Genomic DNA, 16,913 nt, shown 5'->3' with positions numbered 1-16,913 from the left:
ACCCACGTTGATTGCCCAGCCTCTTTCAACAGCCAGTTTTCCTGCCTTAAGGAAAGGACAGGGAGAACTTCATGAACAAAGGAGGAACCATTTCACACCTCCTGCTCCCTCCCCACACACAGCTCCTGGCACTGGAATTATGCCCATGGAATGCTTGGATGTTTCAGCACTGCAGGTCACACTGGATCAGGTCTCTGTGATCCAACCAAAACTATCCCCAGCATAATTGGTTGAAAAGACTATTTGCTCTCTCCTCTGTATTTCATTCTCTGGCAGTTGAATACATCTAATGCCAACTGCGCTTTGCAGAGGTGAACACTGACCCCTGGCAGAGAAATGATACAGGAAAAGTACAAGCGTTAATTAAGAGTAAAAAATGAGCAAGGATCTTCCAATATCACTTCTGTTCATGACAAAACAGGAGGAACTTAAGCTCCAAATCTTGGAAATACAGATTAAAGGTTACAACTGGGGGTGAGGACAAAAAAATGCTACAGTGTGAAGTCTCCTGTGACTTGTTATTTTTTAAACACTAATACATCCAAAGTATAAAATATTACCAATCCTTTTTCCCTCCAATACAGCAAAACTGTGCCTGTATCTCTCCTTTGAGCTCAGATGACATTCAAGGAAGGGAAAGAACTGACAGAGAAGAGAAACACAAGGCTTAAATGATGACATTTTAATTGAAAAACCTGACTTATTTTGGTTCAGCAAATGTTTAACTGCAGTACTCCTTAATGTCATGCCAAAAAGAAGATACTACTAGCTATAATTTAAAAATAAATAAACAAGGGAAAGCCAGATTATTGTTTTCCATAATCATGGAAAGAACATATTACACATCGTCTATGGAAAGAACTTTGAGCAGCTGAGAATTCCTCATTACCACTATTTACATTCGAACAGTTCTAACTTAGTATTAAGGACACTACTGGGAAGATCAACATCATTCTGTTACGAATGCACTAACTTACACAGATTAGATCCTGAGAAAAGATTGTAGTTTCTGAACTATAAACCCCATTAAATCACAGGGAAAACACATTATGTGTGATTTAGCAGACTGCCTAGGGATTCCTCCCCAAAAAAGCAATCTTCCCATATTGCTAAAAAAACATCATTAAAAGTACAGATACAAGAATCTTCATGATAAACAGGACCATTAGCAATAGAAGATTGTACTTCTGGCTTGTACTGCACAAAGTTTACTCTCTGATGAATCAAAATTGCTTTTAAAGTTTTGATACCTACTGCCCCATAATGAAAACTAAAAAAGGTAAAACTATCAGCATATGGCATCAACAGCAATCCAAAAGTGAACAGCAATGGCATCTCTATTTCAGGAGGCATGACACAAAGACATAACAGTGGCTAGCTCTTCTACACAGTCACATTTCTAACAAGTGAACACACGTTTATGAATTAAAGATAACATCAGCACAATGAAAAACACCACAAAACTACGTAAAAGTATTGACTAGTTAGAACCAGGTTGAAATAGATACCATACACACGTACTGTCAAGGTTCTCACAAAGTATCAAAAGCAGACTATTAGGAAACTCTATAGATTCTTCCCAATTATTTTTCTGTTCTACCATTTTCTTCTTTCCTCATAACTATGGTACAGAAAGGCAGTATGGCTATAGTAAGAGAAGGCTCTGCTTGTTCCTATTCAGACGGGACTTTGCCAAGACCCTCAGCTCAATGAGAACTACTGACTGCAGTCAGAAGCACAGCACACAGCAGAGACCTAGCCAGGAGCCAGAAATGATGATGAAGGATGAAACTGAGACAGAATGGAGCTACTTCTTTGTCTGAGAGTGACAACCAAACATTTATATAAGCACCTTGAAGTACAGGAACCAGATGAAACCACAATTCTTTCTCTCTACTACAACTGCATTCAGCTCTGGGGCCCCCAACAAAAAGACGGGTGCGAACTTGCTCAAGTCTCAAGGCTCTCCTCCCCATCTTTCCGGAAGTGGGAAGGGGGGAAAGGCAGGGAGTGAGTGAGCAGTTGCATGGTTCGGAGTTACCAGCTGGGCTTAAAACCATGACAGTTCACAACAATGATGCTCGAAAGGCTGGAGCAGCTCTGCTCTGGAGTCAGGCTGAGAGAGCTGGGCTGGGTCAGCCTGGACAAGAGAAGGCTCCTCAAGGGGAGACCTTAGAGCAGCTCCAGTACCTAAAGGGGCTGCAGGAAACCTGGAGAGGGGCTTGGGACAAGGGCCTGTAGGGACAGGCCAAGGGGAATGGCTTGAACCTGCCAGAGGGGAGACTGAGATGAGCTCTTAGGCAGAAGCTCTTCCCTGTGAGGGTGCTGAGGCGCTGGCACAGGGTGCCCAGAGAAGCTGTGGCTGCCCCATCTCTGGCAGTGTTCAAGGCCAGGTTGGACACAGGGGCTTGGAGCAAGCTGCTCTAGGGGAAAGGGTCCCTGCCCGTGGCAGGGGTTGGAGCTGGATGAGCTTTAAGGTTCCTTCAACCCAGACCACTCTACAATTCTATGGTGATACCATTACCCGGCCTATAAAATCAGGCTGTTTTTCTGTTTTGTTGGGGTTGGTTTGTTTGTTTCTTGTTTGTTTTTTTAACAATTCCAGCAAAACCAGTTGGGTGCTATCTCCAGCTCCTGCTGGTAAACTGACAATGTTCCAGGTGGTTTATGCAGGTTTGCATTAGGGAGATGCACTGCCTTCCACATCCATCACCCCCACTTTTGCCAGTGAGCATCTACTAAAGGAAGTAGCACTTTTCCTTATCGAATGTACTACCATAACCCAGTAAGCCTGAAGATTTATCCAGGACCTAGCATTTCTTTCCAAACTCATGTGCTTCAATTGTCCTTATAGTTGGTTTAACATCTGCAGTTATTTACCTGGTTTTCTCATGCTTATGCAGACTTTCAGGCTTCAACAAAAGCATCAGACACTGCTACACTGTACAAACACTTCCATATGTTTCCTTACCTCATTATTCTTTGACTTTAAATTACACGTTCATCCAAGAAAACAGAGTAACACAAGAGAATTAATGTACAATTAGGAAATGGGATTTATGAGGTGAGAACAGCAATAGTTCAAAGAACAGAGTCCAAGGTGGTCAAGATACATACAGGCTTTATAAAATAAAACCAATTGCCACTCACAAGCCTGAATTAAAACCGGCCTTAGCAACTGTCAAGGATCCTTTAACCTGGTGAATGTCACAGAACTCTTCTCCTATGATTTAGGAAGAAACCACTGGCTGCTTTCATTTAACAGCTGAGAGCAATAAGCAGTTAACTCACTCCACACAATTTCAGCACAGAGGAGGTGACTTTTTCATCCTTCCTTCTACTATCCCCACACTCAAGAACTTACTGGACCTTTCCTTTGCCACTTCTATGATTGCAACTCTCAGCTCTTCCTCCACCCATGAACAACATTTTTCTGAACACGTGTTTTTCTGACCACATAATTATGACCAGTGTTTGGTTTATTACAAAGGCAGTTAAGATGACCTACCTAAAACAAATAAAATTGCACTGTTAGAAGATGCTTCTGAATCTTTATAGTAGAGATTTAAGATCAGTCACAAGTTGTCCAGTTCACTCTACTCCTTTCTCTACTACCTTTTGTAACAGAAAACAACTGGCAAAGCTTCGTTTACATACACACATGCAAATCCAGCAGCTGGATGGGACACAGGTTTAACAAGGGTACTAAAATACTGAAAGAAGTTGACTTTTTTCTGATAAAGATCAAGCACTGAATAGTTCTATCACTAAAAAAGAAATACAACAGAAAAGCAGGATATTTCATCTTGCCTTAAAATCTGGTGAAAACTTGCTCTCCGCTTTCACTTCACACAGTGAAACGCAGGAGGGGTGAAACTTACTAGTGCCCAACCCACTTATACACACACCAGGGACAGCAGCAACAGTTCATCTCACATCAGTTCTGCAGAATGAAAGAAAACTTAAGAGAACTGCTTCACCAAACTTCTGGGCCCTCTCAAAGACAGACTTCAGCCTTCTTCACTGATTCTGCTGCACTGCCGTTCATGTTCTTTAGATGATTTATGTCTTTAACAATTGATATGTTAATGAATGTAAGCATTTAAAAATAAGAAGCCTTACTCCAGCACAGACTACTAAGTACCTACATGTCTGTTGACACCCAAATATGCAGCTCCTTCCACACAGCCCTACGGCTCTTCGTGCTTTAATAAACTGCTTCTGTATCAGCAATTCGAACACTGTTAAAAGCTAATTCCACTTCTGCATATGCCACAAGTCCTGCCATGTCTATTACTGCTGGTCCAGGCTGCCCCTTCCTCTCCTCTGCAAATTACAGACCATGAAATCAGGTAGGTCCTTCTCCTGGGTAGCTGCTAACAAGTGGCAAACTGTGCTCATGGTCAGGACTGTAGCGTATCTCACTTCCCTCTGCAGGCTTTGAGCTACACAAAGTATTACCACTCACAGGTTTATCGTGTTTCAATCACCAAGTTTAAATAGAACAAAAGTGACTCAAGATCACCTTACCATTATTGTTCCTCCTGTCTGGGTCCGTAGAGGTTTCAAAACTTTTCTCTGAACCACGAAATTGGGCAGGAAGGCAACTGGTGGGATTTCTGTGATTGTAGCAACAACAAATGACCACTACAATGAGAGGAATAAAAAGTTCCAATTAGTGTAGTCTGTCTTAATGATGACATTTGGATCTCTCATGACCCAAAAGGTCCTTATCAGTAAGTTCCAAATAGGTTCCTCCTCCAGTTGTTAACTATGAAAACCATCACTCCCTATCACCATCGCCAGGTTTTTCAGACCTTAGTATCGAATGGGAATAAATCAGCAGTTCTCCAGCAAGCCAGTATTTCAGAAAATCTAACATCCCTGGGACTGGGAGGAAAAATTGTAACATGTCCTTCTGCAGCATTAATAGCAGGCTATGCCTGTTCAAGCCTAAAGTATCTTTTCCTGTGTCAAGTAAAAGGATATACCAAGGAGAAAGGAAGAACAGACAACTAAGAAGTTCAATACTGAAGTGAATGCACAGTGCACATTTTAGCATGAAAAACTGATTAAAATTTATTTAGCATATTAAACACTTCTGGAAAAATGTTTCAAAAAAATGTTTTGTTGAAAAGTCCTATCATCACGAACATGATTTGAAGGTTAGAACACAAAATATTTGCAATATATAAATGCTTTTTTGCAAACACATATATTACTTCAAAGAACTTCTACTAACATGGCTACCAGCGATAACACTTCTAAATATAATTCAAAGAGTTAGTCACAAGCAAGAAGATACCTCTTCATCCAATACCAAAACGTTCAGGTACTGAGAATTATGAAATAGACACCCTGCACAAAGAGTCTGAATAGATCCCATTTCGGAAGGGAAGAGAAAGCTCTGGGGAGAACTTAGAGCAGCTCCCAGGGCCTAAAGGGGTTACAAGAAACCTGGAGAGGGGCTTGGGACAAGGGCCTGTAGGGACAGGCCAAGGGGAAACGGCTTGAACCTGCCAGAGGGGAGACTGAGATGAGCTCTTAGGCAGAAGCTCTTCCCTGTGAGGGTGCTGAGGCACTGGCACAGGGTGCCCAGAGAAGCTGTGGCTGCCCCATCCCTGGCAGTGTTCAAGGCCAGGTTGGACACAGGGGCTTGGAGCACCCTGCTCTAGTGGGAGGTGTCCCTGCCCGTGGCAGGGGTTGGGACTGGATGAGCTTTAAGGTCCCTGCAACCCAAACCAGGCTGGGATTCTATTTTCTTCAGCATTAGGGAATTTAACCAGATTCAGTACATTTGCTGCCCAACTGCTGTTAGCTGTCTGCTTACAGATGATAGGAGGTACAAGTGGTCAATTTTAACCAAGGACAATCACATGCCAATTTCAGGGTCCTCTGACATTTAGAAATGCTTTGGCTTCCCATTTACCAATGTTTCAACTACAAGGTACGGTGAGATGAGGTGGAGGGATGGCACTATTCATAAAGTTAAATACTAACTATATTTTGTGAACAGTTCATTTTAAGCTCCTACTACTTTTGTATTTGCAAGACATTATTGTGTTACCTTATCATCAGGCCTCCGACATCAACAAAATACCTTAACTGTATTGTAATACAGTCAGTTTTGGTAAAGTCCTTTTGCAAGATACTTTAGCTTTTAAACAAGCATAATGTAAAGAACTGGGTTCAATCCTGTTGTTCTAAAATGGAATCAAAAATGTCACATTGGATAAAATACAATTTGATCTCAAATGTGAATGATGATCACAAATTCTCCCATAGTTTTAACACAGTTTAAAAATATTTTAATCTCAATGGGAACAAGTGGGAGCAATACAGACTCAAATGAACACGTACCCTGCTGCAGGTTTTGTGGTGAATGCAAGAAATCCATACATGGTACGAGGAAAGAGTATGCACAGCTTTCTGCATGTAGCTGAGGATGCTCAGAGAGCAGTGCCAAGCCCAACAGCTTTCCCTGCTTCAGATGCAGCCCTTGACTGTGTTTGTGGAATTCCTAACATACTGGGGAAGAGTCAGGTGACTGTGAGGAAAATCCTGCCATTCAAGAATGCAGCTATAGACAAATTAAAATGCTTCCCCCAAACCACCACTGTAATAATAGAGAAATACATTGCCTCAAGCTGTGGACAGTTTTGTGCTATTTTAATTCAATGTGCTGATTTTGTTTTCCAGCATTTCTTGCAATAACTCCTCAGAACAGCTCTGTACATACTCATAAAAAGGAATTAAAAGCAATTATTTGATTGAATACTTTTTCACACTGTAAAAATAAAAGATAATTTTGCACAGATGAGGACTACATCAATTACGTTTTCCAGGCTGTCAGCTGGCTTCTGTAACATGAGTCTTCACGCACAGCAGTCTCCTACGATAGAGAACCAACCCTTCACATTTTGTTTAATCACTACATTTTTGCATTCAAATTGCACATATCAGAATAATGCCAGTGACTATTTCGTTTGGTAGATACTTGCTCTCATTCAGCCACCATCAAGTGACTGACTCCAGTAGCATTTTGTAAACATGTAGTTACGTAACTGAACAGAAATGAAAACTTGGTCTGGATTCAGGGAAGAGTATCATATATAAATTTAATAACACGCCTTCACTTCCTCTTTAGTTATCAATTCCATTTAACTCTTCTTTATTGCTATTGCTCATAGCAGAAGATTTTTTAAAAGTGATTTACCTTCCTGTGTTCTGCATAAATAATTCAATGCATAAACTTTTCAATTTTATAAAACTTCCACTCCCTGTTAAAAGGAGTAAAGAAGCCAGGTTAACCCTTAACCAGGTACATTCTCCTTTAACACACCTCCTACTCAGTTAACTACTAGGCAGGTATTATTAAACGTGGCTAAGTGCAGTAACTAAGGTTGCATCCAAAGTTACATCCAACAAAACCAAACAAACCAACCAACCCATCACCAGCTTCAGAAGTCCTTAATTTTCCTTGCTTATGTCAAAACTCTCTAACAGCATAAACATTTAAAGAGGATATTCTTGCAGGACTTCATCTTTGAAGTATTACCACTATCAACTTTAGTTCCTTAACTACAAAAACATCTTTTTAGTAAGGTTAAATGACTTTCCAAATAATTTCAAATTATTAGTGCTCGAGGATTAAAAGTTACACTGAAAAACTAAAATCAGGAAAAGAAAGCTGAAGTAGCTACTGATACATCTGGATTAATACAAACAGCACATTAATGATCAAAACCAACCCCTGATGTACTGCCTTGTGTTATGCATTCAGTGCATTCCAGCATTATGAAATATCCAACATCACATCAGGTTTTTAGGATATGTGCAATTTTGTCTAATATCTAAATTTCAACTGTGTTTAAATCTTTGTTTCCTACAGCTACTCCCAGCTCAAAGGAAAATTCATGGACTTGTAATTCCAACACCAAGCAACTGATGTAATAATCAGAAGCTGGCCTCAGACAAAGCTATTTAGATCCATCTTCAAAAGATATTGAAAGTATGTCTTTAGCTTGAATTACTTCAGATAATATCATAAAGGTGAGTAGGAAGATTGTAATTTTCACAAAAGCTTCCAGATCAAGGTATGAACACACTATTGGCACTGGGAATGAGATACTGTGCTGGCAGCAATCAGCTGTACCCAGGTAGCACCACCCAAAAACCAACCAGCCAAAAAACAATTTGGGTGCATCAGTCTCCCACCAATGAGGTGGAAATATTAAAAGAATAAATAAATAAATCACTGCTAACCAAATGCTACCTTACCCTGAAGGGTTCTACTAGTCACTTCAGCTGCAAAGAATGCCCTGCAGCATTTGGGCAGCAATGTAAGCACTGAAACCTCTCAGACATTGTCCCCATGACTGAGTATTCTTGTTCAGTTTTTGTATATTCCTACAGACCTTCACCTGACACATTAACATGCACATGAAAATTTAGGTAAAAGGGATCTAATTCATTTTTCTGCTCTCATGACCTTTTAAGTTAACATTTTGTAGTAAATCACCACTCACCTTCAAGAATTTCTCACCAATGAAGCTTGAAAAAATTGAGCCAGAAGGCACATCACAGGAAGCAGAGACAGTGCTGACAGCACAAGCACCACATCCACTAAAGGACTGGACAGGGGAACCATAAGCACACTGAAGGAGCCCACTGCATCCAAACTAAACCCACGTTTTCAGCTGCAGTCACCAGCGCAGTGCACACAGCCCAAGCAGCATCCCATGCTGGTTTAACTCAACGCCAAATGAAGCCACAAGTATTGCAGGCTGAACTGGGTATTTTATGAGGCTGATTCTACTGCCTTCACTCCCCAGAGTCCAACCCTCTTCCCCAGCACCCCTCTGACACCACCACCAGACAGGCAGGCAGGTATCTCAGGTCTCTTGGCAAAGGCACTCACACCACCAGGCAAGAACCAAAGCCCACAAGCACTTGAGCACCAGACACCACTCTTTGTAGTCACATCAACCCACTTCTCATGGGTATAAAACCTCATATTTCTAATAGAACTATTAATTTAAACCTACAACATTCACAAATATGTAAAACAGACTCGGATTTGTAGTTCAACTGATGGATCACCTGTTTTGGATCACCTTCAAAAAAGCACCTCTTGCATTCCACTGATGCACAAGCGTCACCCTCCTCATTTGCATTTCAGTATTTGCACATTTATAACAGAGCTTCTCACATATAAAAATGGTTCAAATGAAGACTTGCACTTTCTGAAACCTGCTTTAGCCTCACTGCCAACCTTCTTCCAAACTTTCACAGTGCTGCTGTGCAAGAAATTCATCACTTTACATACCACTAGAAAAAGGCAGTAAGTGGAAAAGTACTGCAAGCAAGTTATCCAAAGTCCAGTCAATATCCTGGAAATCTAAACTCTTCAAAGGAACAACTGAGGGGGAAGCACCCAAATTCAAAATGCCAAATGCCATGCTACCTAAAGCAGGCAAAAAGGGAGACCTTTCCTTCCAACACAGACCTAATGTCCAGTACAGCTTGATCCACTTTGTGCACACCATTTTGTTTCTCTTCAACCAACCTCCAGCCAGCTCCTCCAGCTGCTGCTAAGGTACCAAACAGCACTTCTTGCAAGAGTATGAAATTTCCTACCGAATTCGTGCTCAAATTTTACATGAAAAGTACTCAAGTGATCCATTACTTTAAGAGAGCTAAGCTTTCCCAGAAAGGCAGGCACCTTTGTAGCCTTCAGAGCTGATCTAATACAAACCTACATCATTTATTGGTAGGTCTGCCTTGGTCTGAATTTACATATAGAAAAGCAGAGCAGACTTTGGCTAAAGCCATACAGAGGCTACCCAGGGATTTTTCATGTCTAGCTGTGTTCTTTTCAGTTTGCAACTGAGCACGTCTATTTTCACTGCTTGACAGGAATTTGCTGGCCCGAGCAATTCAACATCTTCCAGTTTCTACAGTTGCAGGAAATACTCTCAAGGATAGACGCACAGTTCATCACACCTGCAAGCATACCACAGTACTGGTTTTGAACACCAAGACACAAGTTATACAGACAATTCCCTGTGAAGCCATCCTGTAGGTAATAAAAATAATATTACAGTATTCCAAAGTGTGCTATGCACATTACACCCCACTTCAAAGATGTGCTCCAGTGGAAGAGGTAGGTGGTTCTACGGAATTAAAAGCTCAATATCAAGAATAGCGGCAGCAAGATCAAATCTAATGATGTATGAAATTCTATATAACTTTAAAGCACAGAAAGAAGTGTAAGACAACTCAGAAAAGGAGTAAGAGTGAAAAAGGTTGACACAAATAATAGAGCCCTTACACAGAAAAATAAGACATTCCAGAAATAGCAGTACAAGGACTCTTTCACTGCAGAAGGGCAAAGGTGACCAAAATAACTCCCTTTGAATTATGAAATGGAAGATTACTTCTTATACAAATCCCTTCTCTGCCCTCCAAGAGTCGCAAAATAAAAGCAGTGTCACCTGCACTCATCTGCTAATTCCACCTACAGATGACTTAATATATTCATACACAGAGATCTCAAGTTTGTGTTTTAAAGCTACATTTAACAAGCAGATGTTTCATCTAAAAATGCCCAGTGAATACTCTTTAACCCCTGTGAATATGCAATCTTATATAAGCTGGTACTAGAAACCTTCACACACAGATAATGTGCAAGGTTATGCACCTACATCTATCTTTCAACTCTCTCAATACTCCACTGATACAGGCAGTGTCTAAGTAGGAAGTCATTACTCCCCCCACAACAGATTGACAACAGAATTGCCATGTGAGTGCTCTTTTGAGATTACATAAACCCTGAATTCACAGAGCAATCCTTGCATTAAAAAACACCCAAGGAAGTACTCCATTTTAGTGCTCTGCAAGGTATTTTCAATTTCAGAAGAATTTAGTAGAGTAAATCAAAACTTACACTGTTGAAGACAAACTCTGGTACCAAGAAGAATATAATTTACATCTCAAGCATTAACATTTTCCTTACGTTCATGTATCTAACATGATAGACCACCTTTTCTCTCTACCCCTCTCTAGTGTGAATTGCTTACTATGCCTATGGTTTTCTTTCCGTCTTCTCAATGTTACCAAATATTACCAAAATGTATCACGCTATAGTATGTAAAAGTGGATTCTGTAATAAATCTAGTAGGATATCTGTTGCCTTTGACACAAATTCTAGACAGTTTGCTTGAAAAACAACATGAATGAGTACAGCACCTTCAATTTATTAAGGTAGCGTCTTGTGTGAACAACCAAGAGATCTTCTTCAGTGGCTTCCCGTGCCTGTACAATCAAGTCATCTGCAATTAGTTTTTCTTCTGAAACAGGAGAGAAATATCAATTGGCATTGCATACCATCACTTTCCATAGTCCACCCTGCCAAAGAAGCTACTTTGATCTTGACATAGTAACCTCATCTGTAATTAAATCACTGAAATAACTTTTGTTCACTCATTGTTCACAGAGTTTCCAAATACAGACCCTCCACACACATAAGCTGTTAGGGTAGTGTGTATATGATAAACACTTTGCAGGAAGTTTTCAGAATGTAACGATAGTAACTTCTTGTTTAAACTGAAACAAAGGACAGGTAGTGACAGAGATACACAGATACAAAAGAATCACAAGACTCCTGACAGTCTTGATACACTGGGAAAATCTTAGTGCTCATAGCAACAAATATTCACCGTTCTTTAACATGCTTTAAGAAATTCCACAGCTGATGCTAGTATTTAATTCCCTAAACCAGGGAATTAAAAAAAAAACTGAGAACAAAACAATTGCTTGGATGTTGATAGAAGCAAACACTTATGCTTAGCTAGGGTATTTCTGTCACACCTCTACCTTCATTTAATGTTAAGAAATACCAATGACCAGCTCTTAATTCTTCCCCTTAGAGACCAAAGTATAGTTTAGTTAAAAACTTATTTTTATAAGAGCAAGTTACAAAATATCATTCCAAAATCTCAGAACGTGATCACAGATCAATTTGAAGGCATACATCTGGATATCCTGCCAGGAAGTTCAAGTCAGAGTCAGCTTAACCAGCCCAGCAGTGCTGAAGAACCAGGCTGCTTTGCATCTGATCACACAAATGACAAACAGATCATGCTGATCTCCCCATACAAATGTTGATGCTGAATTGCTGCACAGCTGCAGCTTTCTAAGACTGTACCTCTTCTCCAATTTTACACTTGCAGGAGGAAGAAAACAACTCATACATGCGAGAGGTTTTGTTCTGAAGTGTTAGACAAGAACAGCACCTGCAACAATATTTGTTTTGGCATGCTCATGTTTCTCCTGACTGAGGCTTAAGAAACTTCTCATTCATTCATTCAGACAGACACCACACTGCTAACAGTGCCATTCCTGAGGAAGAAGGGAAGTGTGGAAAGATTCCCACTGGTGATTTTCTAGAAGGCAGCAGGGAACAGGGTAGATCACCTGTCACCAAGAGCTGCTGCAGAGCCAAAGAAAACCAGGAGCGCCCTGGGGTATCCCGTGGCATCTCTCTCCTTTACAAAACAAGGACAGGAAAACAATAGGAAAAACTGATTTTCTGTGAAAGACTAGGAGTAAAAAGGGGACACTTCACTCAGAGAAGAGCTAGAGGAAAAGCCTTCCTACAGTAGGAATAGAAAGGCGATGGTTTTGATTATTTAATAAAATGGTCACAGAATCCAAGACTAAATTATTTGAGGTTGTTAGAGAGAAGATCCAAACCTCAGCCACTCAGTGGAGTGTTAACATGTGTCTAACCAAGGTTAGACGGATACAAGGCAGCCTGAAGGCACAAGGGCAATACTAAACTGGAAAGATCATCACCTGGAGGAGTCTTTAGGACCACATAAATGGAGAGGCTTATGGAAGGGGCTTGGCTCTCAGACAACCTTGGCCTTTTCCCTTGATGAGCAAGCTTACACTTTAGGTGAAGAGATGTCAAAACTTTATAGGCCCTCATCCTTGCTTCTGACACCTGTATTTCCTTAATGCATTTCTGCCTATACCTTCCAATTTGTTTAAAGCAGCAATAACAAAAATCACAGAAAGTTCTGCCTATCATCAGAACTCTTCCCAAACATTAACAGAATAAGGTTGATAAGGAATGAATTTATACAAGCTGCACTTACCTTTCATCCTGAAAAGCACCATTTGCCAACAGACTGTTTGCAGCCTAGTTGAATAAGTTACATCCCACAGCAAGCTGGTCATTAACACCTACAGTTTCACAAGGAGTGCCCTAGTTCTTGCTACACCAGGTGTAATGAAAGCACAAGGAAGCTTCACACACTGCTCCCAAACTGCAATTCAGGTCTTGCAAGCCAAAACATTTGTAAGCTTGCAGTGAACATTGGAAGCATTTTTCATTTCATTGCTACAAAACTAAGCCTGTGTTGTTTTAGACCTAGGCTTGGCCCTGAAAAGAAAGAAGAAACTGGAACTGCAAACAGCAGTTACCCTCAGAAGGAGACTTGGGGGAAATACTGCTCTTATACATTAATCTAGAACTGAAAGAAAGTGTTGGCATCATTAGAAATCTACTGAGTATGAAAACACAGCACACTGAGATATGTCCGTGAGGCTCCAACATTCTGCACCTAACTCAGGCTGGGCTCAAACACAAGGCTCTGGTGCTCACTTCAGAGGTGGAAACAGTTCTCAAACATCCCACATGAATGTTTCCTGTAAAGGCCAAGCAAGGAAATTCTGCTCACTTCATGCTTTCATTCAGATTGCAAAGAAGAGAAGTATTTTCAAATGGTCTAAGATACTGCTATGCTCCCATTTCTAATTCCTCCTTTCTACTCAGTCTTGTAAAGCTCTGGTCCAGACTAAAATGAACCATATTAGTTACTCTGATGAGTATTATTCGTGCCTCTGGGGAGAGCAAATCATTTCATGAGCTTGAATTTTCAATCCCAGTTCATGAGCTTCACTCTGCAGTGACACCATGACTGACCTGAAACCAGACTGTGGGTTTATTCAGTGGAGCAGGATAGAAAATACATTTTCAAAAAACTTGAAAGGCCCTGGTGTAGGATGCTAGCTCTAACATCACAGTTTTATCTCTTAAATACTTCAGAGACAAGTTCTTCATCAATGTGTATGTAACACATGGCATCTGACTCACCTCAGAAACGCTATAATCAATTTAACTTGCTAAGATTAAAGTGTGCAAATATGTAAGAACACCAAAGCACTCCAGATAGTACTAGAGTGCAGCTTACATCTACACAAGGAGCAATGAAGACGTACAGTCACTATTATATCAGCAATTATTAACATGAGCCTGAACTAACTGCAGCATTTCTGTTGGCTTTTGTGCAAATGTTGGTCTAAGAGGTACTTTCCATTGTTTTACCTTTCAGGAAATTGATAACTTTTCCCCATTTCCCTGCATCGAATGGATGCAGCTTCTCAAGTCCCATGAAGGTGATGTTGTAGTCGGGAGAATAGATGATGGGCCAGCATGCTGATGGGGGATCCTCATACAACTCAGTTCTGTGAGGCCTTGGAAAGCAAAAAACAAACTAGTCACCACTGGTAGCAACTGTTCACAAAGCCAAATGCTTTTCTACTAAAATCCCAATTTAGAGTCATTATTAATACCAACTTTACATTAGGAACGATTCCTGAAGATGCTATTTCCAACAGTTACGGAAGAAAACGTAACATTTGGTCATTTAACTCGGCTTCAGCAGTAGGGTGTCAGGGAGAGGAACATCCTTCACCTCCAACCAGTAGTTACACTGCTCATTAATGAGTTATGCATACCCACTTCATTGCAGACATTAATTTATGGAAACACTTGCTTCTCCTCACTTGTCTTTCAAGTCTATCAAGCAGTACCTCTACCCTTAGAAGGTGTGTACAGTTTACAGACCACATAACCTTCAAACAACACGTAACTAGCCTCACATGTTCAAGCCTGTATTCAAACACGACTGAAAAAGCCAAACCACACTGCTCCTACAGGACACCTCCATCAAAACAAGGTTGGCAAGACTTCTAGGATCCTTTCCTTGGAGCAACAGATTACTTTGTGACCAGCCCAGCAGACGTAAAGATGCTTGGGTTTGTACCTGCATAGCATACAACCACAGGACATAATCTCAGCTCTAGATCTCATGTGTGTAACCCCTACCAACGCTTTCTTTTACACCCTCCCCTCCAGCTTCTTGTATTCCCCAGATACAAGGGGAGGGAGCAGAGCCAGCTCAGCTCGGAGCCCTCCTTCACAACCAGTCCACCGAACGGGCAAGCAATGCCTGCTCTGCATTCACAAACACGCACCCCCGGGGTTCGGTGGATGCCTGTGCTCGCACAGTGTCAGTGGGCAGCCCGGGCCCCAGGGGGTTCTGTGCTCACTCTCAGCCCATTCCACCTCCTTCTCCACCCCAAGGCCCCTGTTCCTGCGCCGAGACCTCTGAGCCCCCAGATATAGCTGAAGTTTCCAAAAGGCTTCACAACTTACCGAGCAAGACAAAGGCATCTTTGTCAGGTGAACAATACAAACAGGAAAAAACCACCCTTATTTCCAGCCTTAACATGCTCAAACCCACCCTTATAAAACCCATCAAAAACCAAACAAGAACGGCAGACACGAGCACAACGGAGGTTTCCAGCCGCCTGCAGCCCCTGTCCCCACACGCTGCCCACCAGCAGAGCCAGGGCTCGGCGGCGCCTTCCCTCCCACCGCGCAACAAGAGGCGGCTCCCGTACAACTGGATGTGCCTCCGGCAGCGCCACGGCACCGCGGGCCCAGCGAAAGGGACCTTCCCCCGGGTCCCCCGCAGCGACCCGCGCCCTGCCCTCGGCGGGGGCCCAGCACACCCGGGCCAGGGCCGCTGGGAGCAGGGCACAGCGGGGACCTCCCCGTGTCGGCCCGAGGCCGGGCTCGGGAGGCCTAAATCGCGCACCTGTCGGGGCGGGCCGCGGCGATGCCGCCGCCTCAGCCCGCCCCGCCGGGCCCATGTCAGGGCTCTGCCGCGGGCAGGGGCGGGCCGCGGGCCCCGCAGCCGGGAAGGCCTCGCCGAGCGCGGCCGCAGGCAGAGCCCTCCTGCAGCCCCGAGAGCCCCAGGCTGGCGGAGAGCCCGCCCGCGCCCCCAGGCACCCCGCGCGGGGCCGTACTCACATCCCCCCGCCGCGCACGGAACGGGGCGCCCGCGGCCCGGCACCGACAGCCCCTGCGGCCCCGCCCGCCGCTGGGCGGGGACACGGAGCGGCCGGGCAGGCGCGGGGCGGGCGGACCGAGGCCCGGAGCGGCGGCACCAGCACCAGGGGGGAGCCCCGGCACTGGGAGAGGGGAGGGCCTGGGCTCCGCGCAGGGGGGTGTGATGTTACATTGGCGGCTGCTGCCAGGAGTTGGCATCACGGAACCACAGGATCCCAGCCTGGTTTGGGTTGAAGGGACCTTAAAGCTCATCCAGTTCCAACCCCTGCCACGGGCAGGGACCCCTTCCACTAGAGCAGCTTGCTTCAAGCCCTGTGTCCAACCTGGCCTTGAACACTGCCAGGGATGGGGCAGCCACAGCTTCTCTGGGCACCCTGTGCCAGCGCCTCAGCACCCTCACAGGGAAGAGCTTCTGCCTAAGAGCTCATCTCAGTCTCCCCTCTGGCAGGTTAAAGCCATTCCCCTTGGCCTATCAAGGCCCTCACAACCATTCCACACAGTGTCTCTGGATGGGAAAACAGGATTCTTATTACAAAATAAAATCAACAGGATACCATCAGGTGAGGACTTATAGCAGGTCAGCAGCAGCATGAGGAAAGCAAATGTGAAATAGTGGTGGTACCTAACAGGGCAGCAGAATTCCCACTGGTTTTGGCACATCAAGGCTTCACCCCAAGAACACCATTGCTAATTCAGACACATGAGA

The 16,913-nt window shown here is 43.1% G+C and overlaps 1 protein-coding gene across 4 annotated transcripts in view; it reads right to left on the bottom strand.

The window, feature by feature from the left end:
* The window catches only part of HDAC11 (histone deacetylase 11), a 31,902-nt gene extending 15,644 nt beyond the window's left edge, over positions 1-16,258 (bottom strand). The window contains exons 1-6 of one of the 4 annotated variants that reach the window (XM_062620890.1): positions 16,169-16,187; positions 14,953-15,116; positions 14,396-14,544; positions 11,251-11,351; positions 4,531-4,647; positions 3-45 (exon numbers count right to left, since the gene is read on the bottom strand). In XM_062620890.1, the coding sequence (XP_062476874.1) occupies positions 3-45; positions 4,531-4,647; positions 11,251-11,351; positions 14,396-14,544; positions 14,953-15,020 (478 nt within the window). In that variant the 5' untranslated portion in view covers positions 15,021-15,116; positions 16,169-16,187. Of the gene's footprint in view, positions 1-2; positions 46-4,530; positions 4,648-11,250; positions 11,352-14,395; positions 14,545-14,952; positions 15,117-15,508; positions 15,543-16,168 lie in introns of those variants that run through there. The other 3 variants (XM_062620881.1, XM_062620901.1, XM_062620909.1) reach the window with 3 other exon arrangements.
* Positions 16,259-16,913: the final 655 nt, after the last annotated feature.

This window comes from Pezoporus occidentalis, unplaced genomic scaffold (genome assembly GCF_034315485.1).
Source record: "Pezoporus occidentalis ecotype Australia unplaced genomic scaffold, CSIRO_AGI_Poc_V1 ctg106, whole genome shotgun sequence".
NCBI classification, from domain to species: domain Eukaryota; kingdom Metazoa; phylum Chordata; class Aves; order Psittaciformes; family Psittacidae; genus Pezoporus; species Pezoporus occidentalis.
The sequence above is the reverse complement of the archived record's forward strand: the minus strand, read 5'-3'. Positions and strand labels throughout refer to the sequence as shown.